We start from the raw sequence: 25301 nt of genomic DNA on the forward strand, positions 1-25301 counted from the left end.
CCATTCAGCTGCGGGCTCTAAGGAAGCCCGTTGTAACTGTGCATTTTAATGAACTGAATCAGCTGAGGGAATGTCTCCACTGTGGTGTAGCTGTCTGCCTCGTGAAGCACCTCCCCGCACACACAGAGGACTTCTTTTTCTTAAACGGTCTTTCCTCCATGCTTGTGAAGAGTTCGGGACTTTTTTGTTTTCTCTCCTTTTCCCCTTAAATTGCAGGTGGAGAAGGTTTAGCGAACTCTAAAACCCAGGAGCAAGTTTGGTTGCATTCCTTACAGCATTTGGTGCTAAAACATTGCTGTGGTAGCTTTCATGTTATCCCTGGGACACGCAGCAACAGTTAGAGGCCCAAGATGTCCTGTCATGTCCCCAAAGATGGCATCTTCACTTGGGAACAATTGAAAATGGAATGGGAGATCAGACAGGGCTTCTTCCCATTCCTTAAACCCATCAGCAGGCCACGGTGAGCTCAGCCAACAAAATGAGAATCATTTAACCACTCTTTATTTTTGCACAGTGTATTGTTATATCTTAAGACTGAGTTGACTATGAGGAGATAGTTGTGGTTAAAGATGTGTGTACAGATCTCATCGCTGGGATATTATTTGATGGCCTCCCCTAGAAAACTGCTGAGTGTTTCCAGAATATTTCTTGCCTCTATGACTGTCTACAGGTTAGTTAAGCACCTGCTTCTTTCCTTATATTGCTTTCAGATATTTCATACAAAATTGTTAAATTGAGGAGATTAACGCAAAATCTAGAACAATGTTTTACATGCACTCAGGCTGCTCAGGGGCCCTCTACCTGACTGAGTTAGTCCCAGAATAGTTTATTACTGAAAATAAAAATGGTTAAAAAACCCAACCATTTCTATGCTTCCTCTTCTTTAACATGGTTGTAAAAGTTTGTAAGAATTGAACACAATAATAATGTAGACACTGGGACTGTCTGAAACAACAGGAACATGGATTTAAAGGGATGAGGTGATTGTACTGGAACCTTCGAATGGACAGGACAAGACAGGCAGAGTGAAGCTCGTATTGGAAGATTTAAAATTAGGTTAGCTTGGAATTACAGGTAGACAACAAGAAAACACGCTGTGGGGATCTTGGAGATTTTTACGGCCATACATGTTTATGAAGAAGAGGTTTCATTACCGCCTTCCCATTACAGATGTCTCAAAGTGTCCCTAAGATCCATCTGTTCTGTTGGTGGCAACTTTTACCACAGTGCCAACCCTGAGCATCACCTCACATGGAAAATAATAGGCTCTATGTCTACCCTGTCTTACAAGCCATAACTCAAATATGGCTTAACACAGAATAGGGAGAATGTAGTTTCTACTCTGAATTAAGCTGCAATTTACAAAATTACAGTTTTTCATTTAGGGCCTCAAAGATCTTGAATACAAATAGAATCTTTTGCTCTCTATTTCAGTAAATTATTAGACTGTATCATTTTAATTATTGGTTTTCTAAGAGTTTAAACATTGTTGCTGTTTCCCTTTTATTAGGATCTAAAGGTCCGTGTTTGAGTTGTGTAGACAAGATTACAAATAAGGGTTGGATGGAGAGACAAGCAGGAAAGCACCTATGTGGAGGTGAGAAAGAAGATGTTCAGGAGGGAGTCAGGGATGGTTGGAATGGAGAGGATGAAGCCATGTGCAGGCCTTGGGTCCCATGTGATTGGCATGCTTTCTGTGCGATTGACTTTTTTTTTCTGAGATGAAGACAATGATGGGTACCACCACAGGTCTGTGAGGTCTGGTGCCTCCAACTGTATAGTTCTTTGGAAACAGGTGTGATCAGAGAGTTGAGGCCCTGCAGCCTAGCCCCTGGGGAGAGGGTAGGGCTCCCTCTTTGAATGGGAAGAGTGGTGAGGACTCAGAATGCGCCCAAAGCAGGAGCTACACAAAGACCTAGATAAGGAGCCATCTAAACTCAAGACCAGAGGACGTGCACCACATGCTCCAGGAACAGGTGGTCCAAGAGAAGGCAGGAACCCTGTCTCCACTAAAACAAAGTGGAGTAATTAAAATAAAATATTATTCCTCGGGTTTTTTAAAAGCTGCTTTTCACTCTCAAATGCTGTGGAAAAGGATCAAAGTCCTGAGAACTATCTTAAGAAAAAGCCACTCTCTGATCGTTCCCATTACAGGAACAGTTTTACAACTGAGCGTAATTGCCTATGCTCTACTTTAAAGAGTAACTTTTGAAATTGTCCCAGTGATAAAATGGAATATTATATGCAGCAGAATAGGATATATTATAGATATATTATAGAATATAATATATCGTACATCTGTGTTTATTATATATGAAATAATTATAATACTGAAGCAATTAGGCTTCCAAAGAACTGGTATTTGTTCTGAGTTGTTTGTAACAGTGCTTTAGCACAATGGCCAGAAAAATCTGCACCAATGAACATTGCAAGAATTAAGAAAAGGGAAGACCTGTTTGCTTAGAATGTTTACAAGCACTTTAAGAACGCTAGCAGTCTGTGACATGGTTTCTGTCATAGGTTTAAAGTATAGAAAAGAGGGCACAGTGAGACAGGAAGGGGTGTGGAGTAAGAAGTTGGCTGTGTCCTAAGAAAGCTGAGATGACTGGGGACCTGAGAAGGAGGAAAGGCGTTTCTCACAGAGGAATGTGCAGCCCATGAGCAGGAGCACAGAGGTAGCAAAGCACACGATGCTTCAAGAACCAGCTTGTGTGTGTGTGTGTGGGGGGGGGGTTGCAACATGAAAGTGGAGAGTTTTGAGTTTAAAGGAAATATCATTCCAGTTAAAACTATGTAGGGATATGACTATTAAACTGCCCGAGTGTGCTTAGATATTAAAGGAGGGAGTCCCGATTATGTGTCAAGTCTGTGCTGGGCTTTTTTTTTTTTTTAATCATCCGGGAGTACTATCTTTTGATTATCCAATAAAGTAATACATGATGCACAGTAGAAAAAAAGCACGTAAACATATTTTGAAAAACATGCTGACTTTTGGCCCTTCTGCAACTGTCCCATGATGGTTTTTATCTTTGTATACATATTTTTAAACAAAGAAGCTGAAAGTCAAAGCCACTTAGTTATTATGTGTCAGAACAGAATTTCAAAGGAGCTGTTGAAGGCTCAGTAGCCTGTGTTCCAAGCTGCCTCTTCAGGGAGGGGGTGGGGTGGAGGGAAGGCATAGCATGGTAATCCAATGAGTGAATTTCTCAAACATGGCTTAATGGGTAAGGACTGAAAATTTATCCTTGGGTTTTCTAGTTGACAAAACAGGTGGAGGCATCTCTGAAGGATGATTGAAAAGGAATGTTTGTAAACCCATTTCCTCCATAAAGCATCTTCCTCAATCCTTTCCTTAGTCATCCTGCTCATGTCTACTCTTGGTACACACCTTCCTACCTTTAGCTAAGACAGGAGTTCATCGTTTTGGATCCTTGGATGGCATATTTGCTCCGGATCTGGGACGAGACATTTAGTCAGGCACGTGGACCACCTGGGGGAGGGATTTCAGCGAAGATGACGCAGCTGATCTTTCTAAATAGAGAAACTCATGGGCAGTCTAGAGGACAGAGGGCAAGTATGCCACACCTGACTCTAGGCTGCACAGAGAGAAGAGCCCAGGCTCTCGAATATTCCAGCCGTGACACAGACAAAACAACAGAAACCTCTCTAAAGTGGGAAGGAGGAGGAACGTGAGACTCAGGTGCAGGATCCAGTGACAACCATGGAGGCCAAGTCAGCCATTAAGAGGGTTAGATCCAGAATGCCCTTCACTGGGGTTATGTTTGAAGTGAAGTATATATGATGAGAGTCTGTAGACTAGAATAAAAATCTGCCAAGAACTTTCCTTTTTAATTTACAGCTACCCTGATGGCTTTGCATTTTAGTATAAACTAATAAAGACCCCACACATCAGCGTGTATTAGACCATAAAAATGGGCAGAGTCGAGCCCATAAAAGTATATGTAGAATTTTACATTTTACTACTCAATCCTCCCTATAAAAAATAATAAAAGGACTAAGTGCACGCTGCCCTTTCATTACGCGCATAGGACGGAGTGAACGCCAGAGGCTGGGAAGAATGCAAGATTGGCAGATGAACATTTAGTTAGCAGTCAGAAAGACCATGTGCAAGTCCCTGGAAATCACGTACTGAGGAGAAGTGAAGGTGTATAACTTGGGTTATAATGCCCTGCTTGAATGGGATGGGGGTTACCATAAGGAAAATCTATAAAGTAGAACAAGTTTAACATAGATTTATATGAGATGGACTTTTAGCATCATCTTCTACCAAATGACAAGCTTGTTGGATGACAAAATACATTTACAATATGGCTTCTGCCATAGCACACATTTAAAAAATGCTCTATTTAATTCCCAAGTTACGGATGTTGCTTTGACTCCCAAAGGGCGTAAGGCAGAACGCAAACAAACAGTCATACTTTGCACTTTAAATTTTTGTGCAAGATGGACAAAGCCTTTCCCTAGATCAACACTGACCTCAAAGAGCATTGTTCGTGTTGCGCCTATTATCACTGTTGGAGTGTAGCTTTCGCTGCTGTAATCCTATCATCTCTATGAGTCTTTAAGCCTACTGCCGTTATCCAATAGCGTAGAATATATGCAGGTCTCTTTAACGCTCTTGCTGACATTCTGATTAATGGCATACCAGGTAGAAACAGAACGTGCGAGAGATCAATATTAATGGCAAGGAAAACAGTAAGTGAAACAGTCAGATGGAGCCACAAAATCCACAGGATGTTAATATTTAGCTTCCCACACCCACTGCCAGACGGGTCTTCCCAGTTGGCCAATAAACTGCAGCAACAAGAACGCTGAGTAAGGATTTATAGTTAAACAAAGCCCTATGCTTTTTGATGGGAAAATAGAAGAAATAATGAATCCTTGGCAGAAATTGCCTTTACTGAATGTATGTAGAAGTTGCTTTATTGTTCAATATGCAAGGCCAAAACCCCACTTTTCCTTCCTAAGAAAACAAAATTCTGGTTATTGATGCTGTTAGCTGATGAAATACAGCTGGTGCCTTCCACACCTAAAGTCCTTTATTCCTGGTTTTGAGTTAGTTGCTTGGGTAGGCAAAGAGCTTCAGTGTTTTTGAGGCTAGTAATTCTACTGTATCCTCTCACTTTTCTTCCACTGAAATCAGAAAGTACTGGAGAGGTGTTTAGCAGGGTGTATAGAAGGAGGGAAGGGCCATTTGGCTTTCATTTATGTAATAGTTAATGATTTATGTAACATTTAAGGTAAATGCATCTTCTACTGGATAACCGGTGCTCTCTTCAGGAGAACGATTTATATACCGAAACCACGTTTTGTGTGCACGTGATGGCAGAACAGTGGGCTCTTTCACACAAAGGGGGCAGCAAGCTAAGAGTGAGAGACAAAAGCAGAGAGTGTCCTTGGGGGGACCCCGGAAAATAATAAGAAAACACAGAGAATTCTCAGGAAGTGATTGATTTCTATTGCAGAAGTTGCTGGGGAGGACAGACAGAATGGTCTCTGTTTCCCCTGAGATAGGCCATATTGCTCACAGAATCCCCGCCTTTAGGTGGTAGTTCTAACAGAGACAGACGCTCTCTGCTTGATCTTCTGCTGTAACCTCGTCATCCCTTTGTTTCTGTTCCCGGGGTGCTCTTCGCAAGATCTGGAGCGCTAACCCAGGAACGTTCACCTGCCACTCTAGGAAAGGAAGCCAGCTCACATTTCTTAAATTTCTCTCTGCTCCCTAGACATGTCACAGGAACTCAACTAGCAAAGAAAGAGTTCATGTTAACTTGAATGGTAAGAGTTTGGGAATCACATTCACTAACCACATACTTGAAATGACCAGCCACAGATGGTGCAGAGCAATTGGAATTGTGGCCTTTCTTTGATCAATTACTTAATTTGCAGAATGAAAAATAATAAAAGAAATCTAGCCATATACCTCCTTTTAAAAAAGTGTCTTGGTTTCCAATGGTCATAGTTACTAGCAAAGGTAAAGCGGTCCTGGCTCTAGGGTTCAAAGCTTCTGTCAGGTTGAATGGGACGGAGACCAGGATGTCAGCGTCTGTGGCCCATGTGGCCATAGGTACTGATCTTGTAGAGCCCACGGGCTGTCCCAGCATGGCTCAGAAGTGGGCCATCTCGCCACATTAGTGGATTTGTCAGTACCAAGTCAACAGACTCAGTGATGTTGTGTGTTGGGGGTGGGGCGGGAGGCAAGCAGACTCGATGAGGAAAGCCTCTGGCCTGACTAAAGATGCAGATCAAATTGTGATTGAGTTTGGTAAGTTTTTGACTCAGTGTCCTCGGGTTTATATTTCTATGTTAATTATATATATCACATCTACCTATCTATCTATCTACATAATATGATTATTGATAAAAAACATAGCTTTTCTTTTATTCCCTGAGATGGATATAAAGTAATTCAACATGAAGAATCTTCATGTTTGTGGATTCTTCATGTTGAATTACATGTTTGTGGGAGTCAAAGGTATAAGTTCTAGATTCCTTGATTCAACGTTCTTTTACTTTTTGACCTGCACCAAACATAGAACAACAATAAAACACAGCAGAACATCTCACCGAGCGATGTTTCAAAAACAAAGAAACAAACAAACAGACAGGAATCATTGAGAAAAAGAACTTTTGACATTCACTTTTCCCCAAACCGTGAGCAGTCATTAGTGCAAGCCAGTCTGTGTGTGGGCGTCTTCCGATTTTGCAAAGTTGAGAAATGTTGACCTGAGTTGACCTAGCAAATGTCAGAGAAAATGGAACTAGGTCTTAATTTCTAGACTTTCTATTCTGTCATGCACAGCTGTGATATCTTTTCCCCATGTGAAATACAATTAGCTTTAATTTCTTTTTTGTAGTATTCTTATCACAGTCTATCCAATTATCCAGAACCGCCAATGATTTTGGAGGCTGAGTAAAATTCAGGTCCAGTTTATTTGACTCCTATGGCTAAAGAGATGGTGACTTTCACTTGTCTGTATAGGGTGATGGTGTTTGGTTAATGTTTATGAGCCATTTACCACACACTATTTAATATACAGGTATTCTGTTTCTTTTATGATGTTTGTTTTTCAAATTTGCTGGTAGCATTCTTCCAGCCAGGGTTTGCCCTAAATGCCCCTTGTTTTTAACATATGTAGCAAGGAGAATACAAAGACAGTAAGGTGTCCAGTGTTAGCTACAGCTCTGGATCCTAATTAGAACCCTGAGAAAAATAAAAAGAAGAAAAGAAACTCTTGGCTTTGAAATTTTCATCTCTCGTGACTCAGTTCTCATTTGTTGTACACGGAGCTCATTCTGCCTTCAGTGCATTGGGCTAGGACTCCTATCCGATGCTTGCCTAATCCACATTTTAAGTAAGCAATTTGTGTTCTCATATTGGTAAATGTCAAAGGAAGAGACACTCCGAGCACCTACAGCATCCCAACATCCCCTGCCAAAGCTGTGAATGTGACGCTGCATTCTTCTTCCCCAGAAGGAGAGCATAATTTCATTATCCATGAATCATCGCCTCTTAGACTGTGCCATCCTTGTCAGAGAACCTAATAGCACCACTGTTTAGCTAGCTGCAAAGGAGGGAGGAAGGAGGAGGGAGAAAGCCCCGGGGACGAAGCACAGGTCACTGACATGGTCAACAAACTGGAGAGCAGTTCTCGTGCCCGAGAGGAGGCCTCCCTCTCTGGATATAGCCTGCCATATCTACTGACCAGCAGGAATCGATCCTGAGTCTCTGGATATCAATATGGGCATCTGTCTCCCCAGCCTAAGTTACCCTGTTTCCTCCTGACCATGAACAATAATAACACTCTAAAAGAAGCTATCAAAGACTTTGTTGGCTAATATTGATGAATACACATGCTTAAAGCATTTATCTATTTTTTATTGCGTTACTGCTTGTTTTGTGTCTTTGGGCACTTATTTCCAGCTCTCAATACCAGTTTGATTCTTTCTGTTATCACCGAGAAAATAAGCAAGCATACATAACTTTGATAATAGGCATGATAATTATACTTCACAGGAAAGCTAACATTAAGTATGATGCACAGAGCAGAGAAACCTGTGCTGCCAATAAGTTCACAAAAGAAAAAAGAAAAAAAAAGCAAAACAAAACAAAATAAAAAATAAATCCCGAAAAATGTTTGAACCATTGTGGTTACTGGAGTCAGCCACTAGAGGTCAGTGCTACTCTATAGAAATCAGCATTGCCACCATATAGTTAGGCAGTTGACTCACCAAACCAAGTTAAAAAAAAAAAAAAAGGTTGAAAAATCCTTGGGAAGATGTCATGTCAACATCATTGGAAGGTAAAAAGTCATTTAAAAAGAATATATCTTGCATAACATTGCAAAAGTCTCTTTCTCAGAGCCTCTGTGCTGCTTCCACACCTTGCGTGGGGAGGTTGATAAACAAATGAAAAAGCAAGCACAAATCACAAAGCACAGACATTCAGTTCCAAAGACTGAACTCCATTTGCCTTCTGTTTCCAGGAAGCAATAACGGTCTGAGACCCGCCTCTGCATCCATGGGCCTCCGTGGCGCAGATCAACAGGTCAGGCCACCCATGTCGGTTTCCCCTCTTAGAAGGAAACTGGGCAGCTCACGTAAATTTGGAATAGAAAAAATAGAAAAAAGTAAATAGCAATGATTCTTCTGCAATATGAAGTACATTTTAAAGACTTCTGGAAATAAATACGTGGTATATGGTGTGGAAGTGCCACCAGGCAGACACAAGACAGTAACTTCTGACCAGCTTACCAGCTGGCTTTCTCAAGTGACAATGGTATAGGAACAGCTCTCTAACCAGAGGCGCCACAGACGGGTTCTCGGGGCATTGTGACAGCTGGAATAGAGTCCTTTACAAAGGAGAGACATGTGTTTAAAACTTTTTCCCTTGTCACTTCATGCCCTGAATCAAAATGTGATATGTCATTTCTAAGGCGTTTCGTTTGGTTTCTTATCAGCCAGTAAATCTCTAAGTAAAGGGAGGCATTAAAATGCACAGCGTTCAAAATGTTGCTCATTCATTTAATCCCACCATCAGCCTTACACACCAAGTGGCGTTGGATCTTAGGAATACTTTTCCATACAGCAAACATGTTTCTTATATCTTAGTGCCATCACAGCATTAATAATTTGAAAAAAAATTAGAAATATATCTCGCTGTCAGTTTGCCTTGACTGACATGTGTTTGTTTCCCATGATAAATAAGGCAGAGGGTCGAGTCAAAGAATAGAAATGGGCTTTTTTTTTTCCACTTCAACAGTGCATTTAATTAATACAGTCATCTTCATAGTACAGATAAAAATGAGGCTGACCAAAGGAAAAAATTAGATGGAATATGAATTTACTGACAGTATGAAAAAAAATGTAAAATTACAATTTCAACGACAACCGTCTCAGTAAGTTCGGTCACCCAGCTCATGAGACTGTAAGATCTACTTGATTATTAATCCCCTGGGACTCTGTAGCCATTTGTCATTAATAAATGTATACTCAGTGGTTAGTCATAAGTAAACGTGAGCTTTCAGTGCACTTTTCCTCAAAGTACCTGGAGAAATCCACTTAAAATGTTGCATTTCCTCATTGCTAATAGAAGTATGGTTTTAATAATCCGGTTTACTTGCTATTATATTTCATGTTGACTTGTCTAGATTTTCCCTCCCAGCCTATGGAAGACCTCCATACTCTATAAAAATGCTAGTAAGAAATAGTCATTCACTTTTTCTTTGCTATGATTATTATTATTAACTATTATTATTTTGCAGCAACTGTTTTGAAATAATAGGGATATGGTCAAAGACATAAGGCTTGGCCGGTCATATGGTGAACCATCCTTAATGTGAAAATCATGATGGTCTACCCCCAGACTAAAACTGTTCATCTGAGGGGGGGGACAAAAGGGGGTGACAGAATAAATATATTTTTCCCAAACCTCATAAATACAGAGGGTGTGGTATCCGTGCTGCAGTTAGTAGACTTTCACCAATGACAGAAAAACATGCATGCAGCTTGCAGGCTGCCAGGCAGGTTCTGTACAGAACTGTACTGACGGATGAGTTACAATACAGACGAACACAGGGGCACAGCGACGTCAACCACAGCACAGCAAAGACAAACAAACTGTCACAGTGTCAATCTTTTCTCCCTCCAGGGGTGATCGTAAGCCTGTATCAAGGTGGTAGCAGAAGCATCCTTTCCAGGGATGCTGCTGAAGGATGTACAGACATCTGAACGAAGTGCCAGTCATCAGGGGCCTGGTGTATGTAGCACACATCACAGGACACTACAGGACAGCCTCACAGACCCTGAACTGGACAGCACAGAGCTCAGGATGCTATTAACTACACGGCGGGGGGAGGGGGAGGTGTCTCAGGAAATAAACTGCAAGGAGACATCCCGGGAAGATCCCAGCCACACGTGTGAGAGGGTGCTTTATATCAGCAAGCCTGATCTCTGAACTCCTTCCTCTCCAGTGGTCAGACTGCTACCTCCGAAGTGCCTAGCTAATGGTCTGGTTGTGTAACCAATCAACATGTTTAGGGAACACACAGGCTGGAGGAAATTGATAGTGAGTCCCTTAGTTTGATGGGGATAGCAGCTAAAGCTGCCAGTCTCAAACTTCATGCACTCACTGTCCTTGTGTTTTGCAGCCATCTGCTTTAACCGTTTGACACTTGTCCTGGTGCCTGCCTTGTAATTCCCAAACCCCTGGAAACTGCCCAGGGACCTGCTTTAATCCACCACCCTCTGGGATAGTTTTCTGGGGTTTTCTTTGAAAGACAGGCATTGTTTCTCATTCCCAGTCTCTATTGCATGCTACAGTAAATCCTCTCCTCAGATTCATTCCACCCCCTCCAAGGCCCTGGGATCCCTTCTCTCTCTCTCTCTCTCTCTCTCTCTCTCTCTCTCTCTCTCTCTGATTTGCCAATGAACTGCAAAACACCCAAAGCTGAAGATTTGTCACTCCCAGGTGGAGAATAAGATTAGATGTGGGGATCACACAGGAAAAGAAGTTTTTTGTTTTGTTTTTTTCTGGAAACCAATGTGATGTTAATGAAATCCATAAAAGGGGCTCATCCAATAGGCATGGTGTTAAACCAGAGTTTCAGCTTCATATTGATTGTGGTGTTTAAATTTCAATGAGTTGATTATTTATGGAAGGAAAATGACCCAGTATTATGAACACACTCTTAGAGACAGGGAAGGCCCTTGCCAGAACAGTGAGGGGGGAGGGGGAGGGAGAGGGGGAGGGGCACCGTGTTCCCTTGATAGTCAGCAGAGTTCAATAAAGCACCACTTATTTTCCCAGCTTTTAAGAGCGCTCCCTCTCTCTCTGATTTGTTTTGTTTGGAAATCACAATGGTTCATACCTCACATTCCCTGGAGCCTGACTTGCTATAGGTGCAGGGTCCCGTTCCGTTCAGCAACATCTCGCTGGTCTCCGTGTTGGTGGGTTTATAATCTACATAAAATTCCTGGGTGCCGGGAGTCATTTGCTTGAGCGATTGCCGTTTCTTCTTCCGGTGCCTTCGCATGAGGGAGCGCTGCTGCAGCTGCTTCATGCTGGCGGGGTACCGCTTCCAGGACACGTACATCACCAAGAGGATGACCAGCACCGACAGGAAAAGGGCAACGCTGCCCGCTATGATCTTATGGAAGGAGATGTGCTCCGTGTCCACATCTGTCTCTGGGCTGGGTTCCGTAGCTCCCACCGTGGGGGGCAGTGGAGGCTTGCTCTCGTGCTTCGGTCTGGGGAGCTTGGGCTTAAACGTGGGCTTGGGGAGCGCCCTGGCTAGGTCAAACCTCTCGGTGGTGCTTTTGCCACAGATGCTGTAGTTCTTCACTGCGTCGATCACGTTGACCCCCTGCAGCTCTTTGGGACTGGCGCAGATAATTGTATTCTCTCTCAGCCCTTTAAAACTTTTCAGCCAGTTTACCAGGGAACAAATATTCCTGCTGCATTCCCATATATTCCCGGCCAGACTGATGTCATTGAGGGAGATCCAAGAATCCAGAATCTCTTGACCAATAAATGTGAGCTTGTTGGAATCCAGGTTGAGGCGCTGCAGGTTGGGGACGCACTGGAAGACACTGGGTCCGCTGAAGGCTTCGATCTCATTCCCCGATAGGTCAAGTCTCTGTAGGGAACTCCAAGTCCAGGACATGGTTTGCCCTATGACACTGATTTTATTCCACTGCATGTACAAGTTCTGAAGGCTTACCAACCTTGGGAAAAGTGCCAGGTTGAGCTTGGAAAATTGATTGTGCTCCAGGTGAAGTTCTTTGAGCCTGATCATGCCTGCAAAGACGTTCCTGGCTAAACTTCGGATCCTGTTATACCCCAGGTCCAGAAGTTCCAGGTTGCGACAGTCTTGGAAGATCCGCACCGGGATGGTTCTCAGGGAGTTGGAGCGGAGGTGTAGACTCAGCAGCTTCCTTAAGCCCCGGAACTGTTCAGATCCCAGAGAATGGAGCTGATTATAGGACAGATCCAAGTTCCGCAAATTGGTCACAGGTCTGAAGGTGTTGTTAAGAAAATAAGAGATTCTGTTCGAGCTCAGAATCAACTCTTTGAGCCTGCGTATCCCATTGAAAGCATTCTCGTCAATATTGCTGATATGGTTATGGTCAAGGTACAGCCAGGTGAGCTGGTTGAGCCCTTTGAACTGATTATACTTAAGTTTTTGGAGGCTGTTGTAGCGAAGGGATAAGCCCAAGCAACCGGCTGATATGCTTGAAGGGATCTCCTGCAGTTTCTGAGATTCACAGTAGACCATTTTGCCTTCGCACCTACAACCCTTAGGGCATCCTCGTTCAGCAGAAGAAAGCATTGTCAGTAAAACAGTGGGGGCCAGAACCACTGCTACAGCTGATCCGCGCAGTAGCCTAATTACATTGAAACCTGGAAATAAAAATAACTTAGAAAAGTTATCCCCCCAAAAGGAACGCATTAAATAAAAAGCAAGCAAAACTCGCCATCGATTTCCGTATTCAGAAATGTAAACATTTAACACCAAATATCATCTTTGCAGTTACCTAAGGATAGTGTCTATTTCTAATAGTTAAACAAGGAAATATGTCCACTGATTATCAAATTTATAGTCTTAGACCAGAGAAAGATAATCTTTAAAACAATTAAAACAGAATTATTATAGACTTAGGAGATATTTTTTCCATTTTTTTTAAGAAGGAAAGAAGAAAATGGCAAAACATACCCATCCTTTGTATTGTTCAAAGGCCGTCCTTAGGTCTTTTGCTTTGGCTTAGGGGCCGCCTGCATGACAGCCCCTGTCAGCTGCAGTGTAGTGAGTCAGGGCTCGCTGACACCCAGGAAGAAAAATTGGACCCCTTGGGAGATGGACCGATTTTGGAACATTATTCTTTACCAGCCATGCAGAACACTCCAAGAACAAATAAATCCCAACACCGCATTCGCAGCAAAACATCCGAGTCTTCCTAGGTAATAGGATCTTCATGGATATTACGTTTTTGCATCTTTACAGTGTGTGTGTGTGTGTGTGTGTGTGTGTGTGTGTGCGTGTGCGTGTGCGCGCGCGCGCGCGTGTGTGTATGTTAAAAAAAAAAACTGGCTTCTACAATTTCTTCTCAGAACCCATGATGTATTCCTCTAGGCAACGTGGGGCTACCTGTACTGCCACATCTGTATTCCATAGCCCGGCGGTCGGTCCCGTGGCGGTGAGCACCCAGCTCAGCCACGGAGCTGTGTTGGAGCCCAGAAGGCAGGAGAGCCCGGTTCCGCGCACACGCTCAGCTCACTCCTGCAGACTGTCATTCTGAAGGCTGCTCGGACTGTTGCTTCAGTTTCAGTGAATGCAGGCTTATGTAAAGCTGCCCCCAGTGGTGAGCAACACTATGGGCATGTGCAGAGCTGGCTCTCTTTTATCTTGCAAATGAGCAGGCTCTGCTGGAAAATGAATGATTCTTTCTGGGTGGCTCAATAGGAAGTGAATGGTCAACGTAATCAATAACTAGCAGCGTTTTCCGTGATTTCCAAGTCTTGTCTTACAATTTGGCAACGTCTGTACTGTCTGCGTCTGCTGAATCGCCAAACATGTGCTTTCCAGAGTTTTTTTTTTTTTTTTTTTAAGAGCTTGACGTTAAGTTCACGGATCGAATGTCAATTTTTCTTAACCTCAGTGTAGGCTTTGAGCTGAAATTTATAAAATGAATTATTGAGCTTTCCCCAAAGCTGCATTACGAGCATGTCTGTCTGACCTCTTGGAGTCCCAGTGATTATATTATGCAAGGTGTCTCAGGACGCTGGACTGCATCGGCTTCACAATAGAGAGGATGACTAATGACACGCAAATTAATAGGTCTAATGGCTTTTCTGATTTTCCCACAAAAGATATAATTGGTTTAATGGCTTATGACTAGGCTTGTTTTGGTCGCTGTGGGCTTTTTTTTTCTTTTTAAATCATGAGAGAAATAAACCTTTTTTAGTGCTAGTATTAGAATCCAAAGATCATCTGGTTCATAGTTTATTGATGTTACTTCTGTTTATTGCACTAATAATATTTATCTAGTGCTTTCCAAGTTCTTTAAATGAATGGATCATCCTGTTTTAGCTTTATTTTTTTTAAAAAAATTATTTTCTTCTTTTAGAGATTTTTATGTGTGTTGATGTTTTGCCTGCGTGTATGCCTGTGTGAGGGTGCTAGATACCCTGGGAATTGGAGTTATAGATAGTTGTGAGCTGCCATGTGGGTGCTGGGAATTGAACCTGGGTCCTCTGGAAGAGCAATCAGTGCTCTTAACCACTGAGTCATCTCTCCAGACCCCTGTTTTATCTTTCAACAATAGCAGTGTGCACATCCCACTGTAAAGGACCTCTGGGTCTCATAGCGGTCACCAGCTCAAGGCTCCTGAATACAGCAAGGCTTACAGAGCTTCCTGGAAGAACCAAGTCTGTCTCCTGCAGCTTCACAGCCACTGGTTCCTTTCCACTGACATTTCTGTTCGCACTGAATCTGGTGAGAATAAGATGAAGGGAGGATGGTAGGGAGGCTGTACAGAGGGCGCTCTTGTTCTCTCCAGTGGGACCCTGTGAGATTCCTTAGTCTTAGGGCAAGCAAGGGGAAAGCAACAGCCAGTCTCCTGATTCAGAACACTAATCCTTGCTAAATGCCAGCTGTGTTACCCTGAGCAGCTCGCTCACCATCTCTGTGCTTCAGTTGTCTTGCCTGCAAAATGGACGTGAGAGTAAAATGACTTCAAAGGCGTATTTTGAGTATGACGTTATACTTTTGCTTTTGAATGTGGTACTGGGGGTTGAACGTAAGGCCCTGGGCTATATCACCTCACCCCTATGGTATCTTAATATCTTAAAGTGCTTAGCTCAGTGTGTGTCACGTAAGTCGAATAAATATTAGCTATGGGCTGATGTTGCTTTTTAATATTGAATATTGGCTGCATTAACAGTGGGAGACTCACAAAGAACTACTTTAGCGAGCAGTCTTTTGTATTATACTCAGTGAGAAAAGTTCCTGTGTCTTCATCATCTCCGTTTTCCTTTAGCAATTGTTTTAGTTCTATAGTCTGTGTCTAATAACTAAGGCTGATTGTTCCTCTACCCCAAAGCAAAGCATAACACCTACCTGCTCTACAGAGTTTGCCGCATTCTAAAAATAAGTGTTGTTATTTAAAATATTTGCTTTGTTTATATTAGGTATTTGGCTGCATCTCAAAGAGGGGCCGCTTTGGTATTAGCCAAGGGGGAACAGTTTGGTCAATATGATAATCACAGAGGCCAAGAACATAGGCCACTCCCTTGTGTGTTCTGCTATTGACGGGGTAGTGATTGCCTTATATATATGTTGTGAGTACATCTAAAGCACTCAGACAGCTTATCAAAAACATTTCATTCCCCAAGATTCTGATTCAAGGGGAAAGAGAAGGTTTTACTTTCTTTATTGAGAATTTATTATGTGCCTACATTGTATTTTGATCAAATTTACCCTCCAATTCCGCCCCTAACTCTTCTGATCCTGCTCGATTCAATTTCCTCTGCTCATGGTGTCTGTCTCTCCCCTCCCTGCTTTGTAAACCACTGATCCCACTTAATGCTGCCCATGTATACGTGAGTGTAAGATCATCTACGGAGGAATGGAAAAAGGAAGTTTTCTCCATGGCGCTGGTCACTGAGGGTGTATTTTGATGGACGAGGCTGTGTAAGAAACTCACCAAAAAGGAGTGAACAGTTACAAGTGCTCTCTCAATAGGAGAGAGAATGCAGAGATCTGATACTGAGTTGTGACCTCCAAGAGGTCACCTTTTGTCTCTTGGTTATTTTAACATAACAGTGCTTGGCACCTTTCAGAGCCAAAATATATTTAGTCAGTAAATACCACAGCTGTACTATAAGCTTATGATGTAACGGCAGTCTTTTTATATTATAAAATTTGCTGAGATTTTTTTATTATGTGTTTTTGGTAATATGTATTAATTATGCATAGCCTAATGATAACATTTTTATACTTGTATGTGATGTCTTACACTCATATTCACCCTGTGACTCTCTCTTCAGAACATGGTTCCTTATTTCCCTCTTTTGGCCATCACTAAGCTCTGACAAATACATCATACATGAGGTCCTGAGGGGCTCGGGAAAGTCAGTCCCATTCCTAGGTCTCCTGGGGGAAGTGGATAAAGACATCCGTGACTTTCAAGACAAAGCCACACAGTTGTACCCAGTTTACTGACTGCTCCCCTGGGTCTCCCACCAGATGCCAAGGAGCATCAGCACCAGAGTGCTAGCAGGTTGAGAGGGCCCGAGTCTCTAGAAAGAACAATATATGCAGTGATACCTATACACTCTCCTTGTTGGGTCTCGAGATTTCCTCTATTGGTGAGATTGGAAATAGTTTCACAGAAAGCACTTTTAAATGATGTGTGAAAGGTGGGAGGAAATCAAATGATGAGCAGGTCCTCATTCTTCCTGGGGACATCTCGTCTTCATAGTTAGACCATACGTTTCACAGTAATAGTAAATATGCTTTTCAACGTTCCAGTCAGCACAGTACAGAAGGATAACGCCGAGTCTTTATTATCTAACATCCCAAATGGGACTTCACAACTTGCATGTCTCAAAAAAGCCTCAAGGGAATCATATTTATAGCTTCTTTCTCATTTCTCTGCGCTGAAAGCCTCTGATTTTCCTGCTCACCCTTCCTGCTTCACACTGGGAAGTCGGTATGAAGACATCGTTCTTGGCTAACAGCTGCACAGGGCCATTCACTTATCCGTGTGCCGCATACCCTTGTGACAGAAGCACCAAGGGGACCGGGGGAAATAATTATCTCATGCTGTTTTTCATGGGGCAAATACGCTTGGATTATTTATATAAATGTCATTGTCTTGAATTATACATCTTGTCCTTAATTTTCAAGATTTTTTTTTTTTAAAAAATATTGACTTTACATCTCGTCTTGCTCCATGATTCTGATCTCAAGCTCCTTCCCTGGGTCTTAAAATTGGTATTTCCCCTCAGTGCTGACCACCTGTCTACTTCTCGGAGCTATTCTTGCCACCCTTGCACTGAGGCACTGTGAGGTCCCTTCTTTGGCCCCAGCTCTTAAGCTGGCATCCCTCTAGGCGTGTCCTAGTTCAAAGACGGAAAATTATCAATGAGGCTATTTGAAAAAAAAAAAATCCCAAACAGGGAAGAACAATTTGAAGCCATGCTAATCACTTAAGGCTGTGGAAATTATTCTAAAGACACCAAGTAGTCACTCAAAAGGCGAAAAATGCTACATTATAGACAATTTTACTGATTTTTTCCTATCACAGTTCTCTTAAAATTATTGTTATATTGGTCTTTGCAAAATCAGTCCATGCATTGGAACATTGATGTGAGATGCTCTTTTAATAGAGTCTCAACATTGTTTATCAAGTAAGAAGTAATAAATTTATTTGTAGTCCCTTATATTGAGAAAAAAAAATCATTTTCTAGATTTTTGTTTAGAACAAATTCCATGAAGAATCATCTGGCATCAAAGACAAGCTGTATAATTTACAGTCCTCCGTGTGGTCCCAAGCTTCCTAAGGTATCTCACAGTGAACACGGGAGTTTTAGTAGGTAGCTATAAAAGGGCCCCTTTCCCAAATTTGTACATTAATATTTGATGTTTTGCTCTGTACAGATGACTGTGCTTTGAATGTCAAAGTTTGTGAAAGCAGTTGTCATCATAGACATTTGGCTGTATGCACAGCACATATATTCCATTATCAGAAGAATTTTTGAATACAGTTTGCATTGTGTACTTCCGTCATTGCGTGTCATAGTTTGAAATGACGAGACTGGCATATTTTTTACTTCCTTGTAAGTATTTTAGCACAGAGAATTAAATTCCCCAATCACCAGGTGGGAAAAGATAATACAAACCTTGCTTTTGCGAAAAAGGCTAATGTTCCTTGGGCTGATTCTATTTTTGTATCTAAAGGAAGACATCTGGTTGATAATTATTTTAGGCTGTGTATCTAACATGCAATGAACTTCTACACTGGTTTGCAATGTGTTAGCAGAAAAGGAATCCATGAGTCCTTAGATGGTATTAAAATGTATCTGAACTATTTGGAGACTAAAGCTGTCTGAGTTGGTGAATTGTCTTTATGATGCTGACATTTAATGCCTATGGCCATGTAGTTCATGACTGAAAACCAGCCACAAGAGTGTTTGGAGATGCTTGGGAGACTTTTTCAACTAACAGCAGAGCCACCATGTGGCAAAATTGTGATCCAATAATTAACTTACACTGAAAATTCTATGGGTGATTGTTTTTTAATTTGAAACATTTTTTAATAATAAAGTTAAAATATTAATTTCATTACTGGGAGAAAAGGCTATGAGTACTTCATGAAAATTAGACTTCCTCTGGTATTAGGTTGCTAATTCATTTTTCTATTCAATGAGTATTTATTATGTTCTCAAGCTTTCCTTGGTGCTGTTGATACAGTTGTGACTAAGATAAATGCTTTCCATGTATTCTGGCTGAAGTGATAGTAAAAGGAAAAAAAATCAAAGGGCCACAGTGTGATGTTAGCTACTTTTAGATGACATGAAGAAACATGTTACAGGAAGGATAAGGGTAATGACAGCTTTGTAGGAATTAGCTATTCCCTCTGGAGTACTTGTGGTTGAGAGAAGTTCACATGACTCCATCCCTTGTGATATGATCATCCTTTGTGTTGTTAATTAGTTCCAAATCAAATGGAGGTACCTATTTTTAAAGTACACTCATGTCACAGTTGACACCAAAACTCGCATAGGGGAAGGGTAGGGGGGTTTCTGCACCAGCCAGTTCCCAAGTCTCTAGGCGTCTATTGGATTTCTTAGGATACAGCATGTAATGGGATTCCCGGAACGAATGCACATTCCACTGTGGCTAAGCCTCTCTGATTGTCTCCACATGCTGTATAGAGTAGGTTCTTCTGGCTAACTCATATTGTCTTCCCACTTTGTCTCAAACTGGAGACTTTCTACTTATATTTACTAACTTGTCATGACAATTTACAGGACTCAAGGAAAGTTAATTTATGTCCATGTGTTTTTGATAAAGATCATAGATGGACTATCAGATGAAGAGGGCATAGAACAGTCTCTAGAAGGTTCCAAGAAGTGCCTGTTCCCGTAGAATCTGGTAATGTGCTACTTCTTGGCATGTGATATTTTTACTAATTTAGAATTCCCCCCCCTTGCTTTAGTTTAAGAATTTTTCAGGAAACAAGTTAGAAACAATTGATTACCAAACCTCCGGCTATCCTCTCCTAAAAGATGTGGTTGTTGTTGAAGCTTTGAAGCTTCTGGTCACAGTTTGATTTTTCTGATGCTTGGCCCTCATCCTGCAGATGTCTAGGAGCTGACAAAGAGTTATCATACTGGAAAAGAGAATGTTCCCAGAATCTGTTATTACTCAGGGAATTATAGGGATTTGGGGTACTCTTTGTTAGAAATCAGGGCGAGAAGGAATATCTATATTATGTCACAGTCACCAATATTTTATGGTAGTTTCAGGAGTTCACGTCTTCCTCTCCAACACATCAGCCCAAGGGCAGACATCCTCTCCGACCAGAATAGTAGCACAGTTAGAACTTCAAGCACCATATTGATGAATAAAATTATCTGCTACAAAGTATGCAATCAAATGATAAAAACATAATCCTTACATAGCAAGCTCTGTTGACTTTCTTGGATACTATTTTGTGGTCACAGTACCGGAAACATTTGTTCCACTGGATTTGACCCTAGTTACTCAAAAGCTGTCAAAGGTCCCTCAGTCATATTCAACCTGAATTTTTCTACAGGAGAGTCACATATAAGAAGATCCTGGCCATATACCTTCTTACTTCACTTTTATTGACTGTCTTTGACTCTTTTTCTGATGCCTATGGTGGTCTAGTTAATTTTTTTGGATATTTTCCCATTTATAAACAAACGAATCCTAGTGTATTTACAAATAATGGCTATAACATTAGCTTTCTCTGGGTTCTTCAAATTTATCTTTTTTCCTATTTTGTATTGATTTTATTGAGTGATACATTTTTCTCTGTTTTCCTCCTTGCCTTTTCCCTCCCCTTCAACCCTCTTCCAAGGTCCCCATGCTCCCAATTTACTCAGGAGATCTTGTCTTTTTTACTTTCCATGTAGATTAGATCCATGTATGTCTCTCTTAGGGTCCTTGTTGTTGTCTAAGTTCTCTGGGATTGTGATTTGTAGGCTGATTTTCTTCAAATTTAACAGGTAGGTTAAAAATGGAGAATGTTAAGGGATGGTATTTATTCATAGAGAACTGAATTTTGTGCATGTAGTTTAAACAGCAAATAAAAAAGACTGTTGTTGAAAACATCCAACTTGGCCCCATCTTTCTAGCTTCTTCTCCAATTATTCTCTCCAGAGGCAATCACTTTATTTTAGCTACTATTTATGTCCCATGAATATTTTTTGATTTTACTGAAATTTCAATATCATGCTAACATAATCAAAGACTTGGTCTTATATATGATTCTTACTTCACACGATAATGTTGCTATTAAGTATAGTATTGGGATAGGCAACCTATGGCTTATGAAAGCTTTCGACAATAATATAGAGAATTAAGAGGTATGCTAGATAATGTTCATTCTCGTTCACTTTTAAAGAAATGTTTATTAGCAATCAATCCTACTTTTCTTCTCTCTGTTTTAAATTTGTGTAATTTTCTTGCAAGCAGCAGTACTTGTTTGTTCTAGTGTGTGAACAGATCTGTGAAGTCGTGACATCTCCAATCTCTAAAGCAGTCTGGGTACTCCTTGCATTTTGCAACACTATCTTCTGGTATTCAATCACACTGCTCACCAAGTTCTGGAAAGACTACTCTCCAGTATGGGAATCTCATTCCTGTATTCCATTTGTCCCTTTGCTGGATTTCCTGCACAATGTGTTAAACCATCTTGGGTAGGAATTTCTCAGAAAAGATGAGTATGGAATGAAGAGGTCACATCTGAGGCTCTGGTTTACTTTGGGTCACTCCTACTGATGGATGGATTCTGCACATGTTATAAACCGTTTTCTTTCAGAATCTTCTGCCCAAGGTTCTGGTGAGGCTATCTGCATGATGGCTGGGAAGATACCCCATCTTTCAAGTGATAATCCATGAATTTCTCTCTGGATGCTTTTTTCTTTACTATCCCATGTGTTTGGTAACTGTACTACTTTAGTTTGAGGATTTATTCCTGGTGCAGGACTTGGTGAACCATTCAAGTCTAGGGACTTGTGCTCTTTGGATCTATAAAAGCTTGTTGTATTAATTTTTTTTATTTTATGTATGTGAGTATTTTCCCTGCATACTGTGCATGGGATGCCTGTGCATCCTGTGCATGCCTGATGCCTGAGGAGGCCAGAAGAGGGCATCGGGTCCCCTGGAACTGGAGTTAGAGAACATTCACCACGCTGTCTATCCAGCCCTTTGGCCTGGTGTGTGCCTGTGTGTGTGTGTGTGTGTGTGTGTGTGTGTGTGTGTGTGTAAATGTATTCTCCATATTTTCTTTGTTCTCTTTGAAATTTTTTCAGGCAGAGTATGGGCTTCCTGTATTGACACTTTGTTTTTTCTTTCCTCTTTTTATCTCCTTATCCTTTTACATTTTAGGGTGATCTCTCGGCTCTCTGCTGTGCTCCTTCACATATTCATTAAAAGCGTAGATATCAATAAACGATTTCAAACCCGCATGTACTGATACTGCTGTATCGGGATTATTGTAATGGCACGGGTGGGACCTTTAAACCCTGCACATTTAGAATGTTCACTATGCAATTTCTGTAGAAAATGTTTGTTGATGTCTGAACTCCCATCCCAACTTTAATAATCATATTTGTTGCATTACAAGCTCTGTTTTGGCCATTCTTGGCTTGTCTTCATAGCAAACTCTGTTTTCTTATCAGAGGCAATGCCTTTTGTCACTCTGAAGGTATTATTTGAAATTTTTGTTGGATACTCCAGGCTAAAACTTCTCTTCCTTCTGATGTAATTTGTCAGTTTATTTTGTTCTATTCCATGTTGGAGGCTTTTAAAAACCATTAAGATTATTGTGTCTTCATTAATCTGATTAGTGAGTCGGGCTCCGAAGGCTGATGGAAAGTTTCTCCCGTGCAGGCAAGGTTCAGGCTATGGATTTTGTGTCAGCAAGATTAGATAGTAAACCGTCTTTTTCATGGAGAAAAAACTCAGATGTATGTGTGTACGTATTTATTTATATCAGAGCCAGTCACCAACCTCTTTCGTGGAAGCTCTGGACCTGCTACCAGTGTTGTCAGTACAAAATCAGGGAAAGATGCTGAGGACATAACCCTTGTTTGAATCTTCAATCTCACAACAGGGTTCCCATTTCACTTGGGTTTATAATCCTACCTTGAAGCTAACAGAAAATTAGCTGTTTTTAGAAGAAGGTGGGTTTGGAGGGATGAAAGGGAAGAGGTTATGATGTAGTTGTATTATAATCTCAAAAATAAAAAAGACTCATAAAAATTACAAAAAGACAATAGGTTCTGGTTTCCTGAGATTAATACAGAAATACAATAGTCAGCCAATGTTTCTGAGAACTTTAAGCCTTTCCGCCATTATTTTTGGTGGCTTCTTCCTGATGCCCCTCAGAGTTGGATCATTGCCACCAGTGACGGCAATGCTAGGTGTGTAGGTTCATTAATCACACAGTCTGTGCTTTCTCATAGAAACTGTTCATCCAATTTTCCCCTTCTGTATCTCCTTTGTATTCACTACTGTGTGAGTTTTGAGGTCGAAGAGGGAGCTGTCCATGTTTGAGGTAAGGATTATGTTAGCAGACGTCATCCATGAATGATAAGCACGATGGTGGGGACAAAGAAATGGGCAAAATTATTCTGTAGTGTAGACCCACAGCTCACGGATGAAGATGGGGGTCAAGGTTTCTCTGGGTGATGGGACTGCTGCCCTCCGTTGCTGTCCAGTGCTTTTCCTCTGCCAGCCTTTAAGATGTCTCTGACTGTGCACACATTCTCTATAACCTAAAAAGCAAAAGAACCTTGGGTACATGTTTCTTATCAGAATAGCTTGTTTGGCTGTTCATTTGCCGTTCATTTCTTCTTCTATAGATTGTAGTTAACCCCCCCCCCATTGTTCAATTATCTATGAACAATTATTATCATTGTGGGTTTTGTCTCACATCCTCCTTTCGGCCTTGAGGACGATCCATTCATTGCTAGAGATGGGAGTAAGCTGTGCTTATCATTTGGGAGAGAAGTCGAAAATGCTATGCAGATCTCAGAAAACAGTCATAATCAAAAGACTGAGAACAGACTTTTAATCCATTAGATGAGAACAAAGAAAGCACAGTAAGGTTTATAGAATGCTCGAAAAGAAAAAGGGAGGCAGAGAAAGTTTGGTAAAAGAAAACACCATAAAATAAAATGACTGAAGTATATCCAGATATGTCTTCTGTGTGTATCAACACAGGTAATACTCAAAACAAACAGTGCAACAGACGAAATACAAAATTACACAGCGGTGGTGTCATTATGTAAACTTTCCATACTGAGGGAAATTTTGTATTTTATGTGTGTATATTGTGATATTCTCAGCATGTGCACCAAAGTGTAATAGCTACTTCTAAAAGGCACAGATGTCATGGGGTGACGGTAGGTAGAGGTGAAGAGGGTTTTAGCAGTATTCAATGTAATCTTAAAGATAAAACACGGTAAACAGGATGGGTAAGAACAGCTGTAGTAACATATTTTAAGTTACAGCACAAAGTCCATTGCATTGTATAATAACTTGATGATTAATAAAAGACAATTGAAGAAAACACAAAGAGGGGCAAGAATAAAATATGTTTTCAAATATTTTGGTGGTGTTATAGCTTAGGTATGGGTGGGAATGCAGTATACTTGGAGATAATAGAATTTTTCAAACTGTTGTGTCTGTGTAGCTATGCATCTTTTTAATTTTATACTGCTATTGAGATTACAACTATTGAAAACTTAAATAGTTTTAATATTCATCTTATATTTCATTAGTCTAAACCAATAGCTTCCTAAGAAATGAGCTTATAGTTTTGTGATGTAATACAGATAACAGAATTTTATGTAAATATTTTCTAAAAAAAAACCCACTGAATAGAAATCTGCATTTCTCCACTTTCTTGCTTTAGAATTTTGCCTCAAATTTTCAGTAATAATTTAAAATGCTTTTTAAAATAAAAAATGTTAACTTTGGTAGTTTACAATGTGTATTTGTGACTAGGCGAACGTTAGAAAACAGTATTTCTACACATGTGAGTGATGCTTGTAGACTCTGTATGTGTGTCTATGTTTATGTGTATATGCGGGCTTATAGCTCTTAGAAATATAGCTGAGAGTGGGACCCAGGGTACATAAATTTTAATGCTTGATCCCCATTTTTGGAACTGTTTGGGAAAGGTTAGAAGGTATGACCTCATTGGAGGGCGTTTGTCTCTGAGGGTGGGCTTTGAGGTTTCAAAAGTCTTCTCCATTCTCAGTCTTCTCTACTGCATTGCTGTATCTTAAGATGTGAGTTCTTTGTTTTTGTTCCACCACCACGCCTGCCCACCTGCTGACATGTGTCCATATGGAGTGTCTAGTCCACCATGATAGCTATGAACTCTAACCCTCTTAAACTGTAATCCCCAAATAAATGTCTTCCTTTGCAAGTCACTCTGGCCATGGGATCTTATCACAGCAATAGGAAAGTTACTAGAACAGCAAGAAAATTTAATATGTAGCACAAGTTTGTATC

General features: G+C 41.0%; 2 protein-coding genes across 4 annotated transcripts in view; one reads left to right on the plus strand and one right to left on the minus strand.

Moving 5' to 3' along the window:
- Window positions 1-13847, minus strand: part of Lrrtm3 (leucine rich repeat transmembrane neuronal 3) — a 172170-nt gene extending 158323 nt beyond the window's left edge. Inside the window, exons 1-2 of the mRNA XM_048451591.3 lie at window positions 13236-13847; window positions 11391-12922 (exon numbers count right to left, since the gene is read on the minus strand). Coding sequence (XP_048307548.1) covers window positions 11391-12922; window positions 13236-13239 — 1536 coding nt within the window. The 5' untranslated portion in view covers window positions 13240-13847. The remainder of the gene's footprint in view (window positions 1-11390; window positions 12923-13235) is intronic.
- Window positions 1-25301, plus strand: part of Ctnna3 (catenin alpha 3) — a 1405098-nt gene that overhangs the window by 556703 nt on the left and 823094 nt on the right. The window lies entirely within an intron of this gene.

Source organism: Myodes glareolus, chromosome 18, assembly GCF_982192425.1.
Source record: "Myodes glareolus chromosome 18, mMyoGla1.1, whole genome shotgun sequence".
Classification (NCBI taxonomy): domain Eukaryota; kingdom Metazoa; phylum Chordata; class Mammalia; order Rodentia; family Cricetidae; genus Myodes; species Myodes glareolus.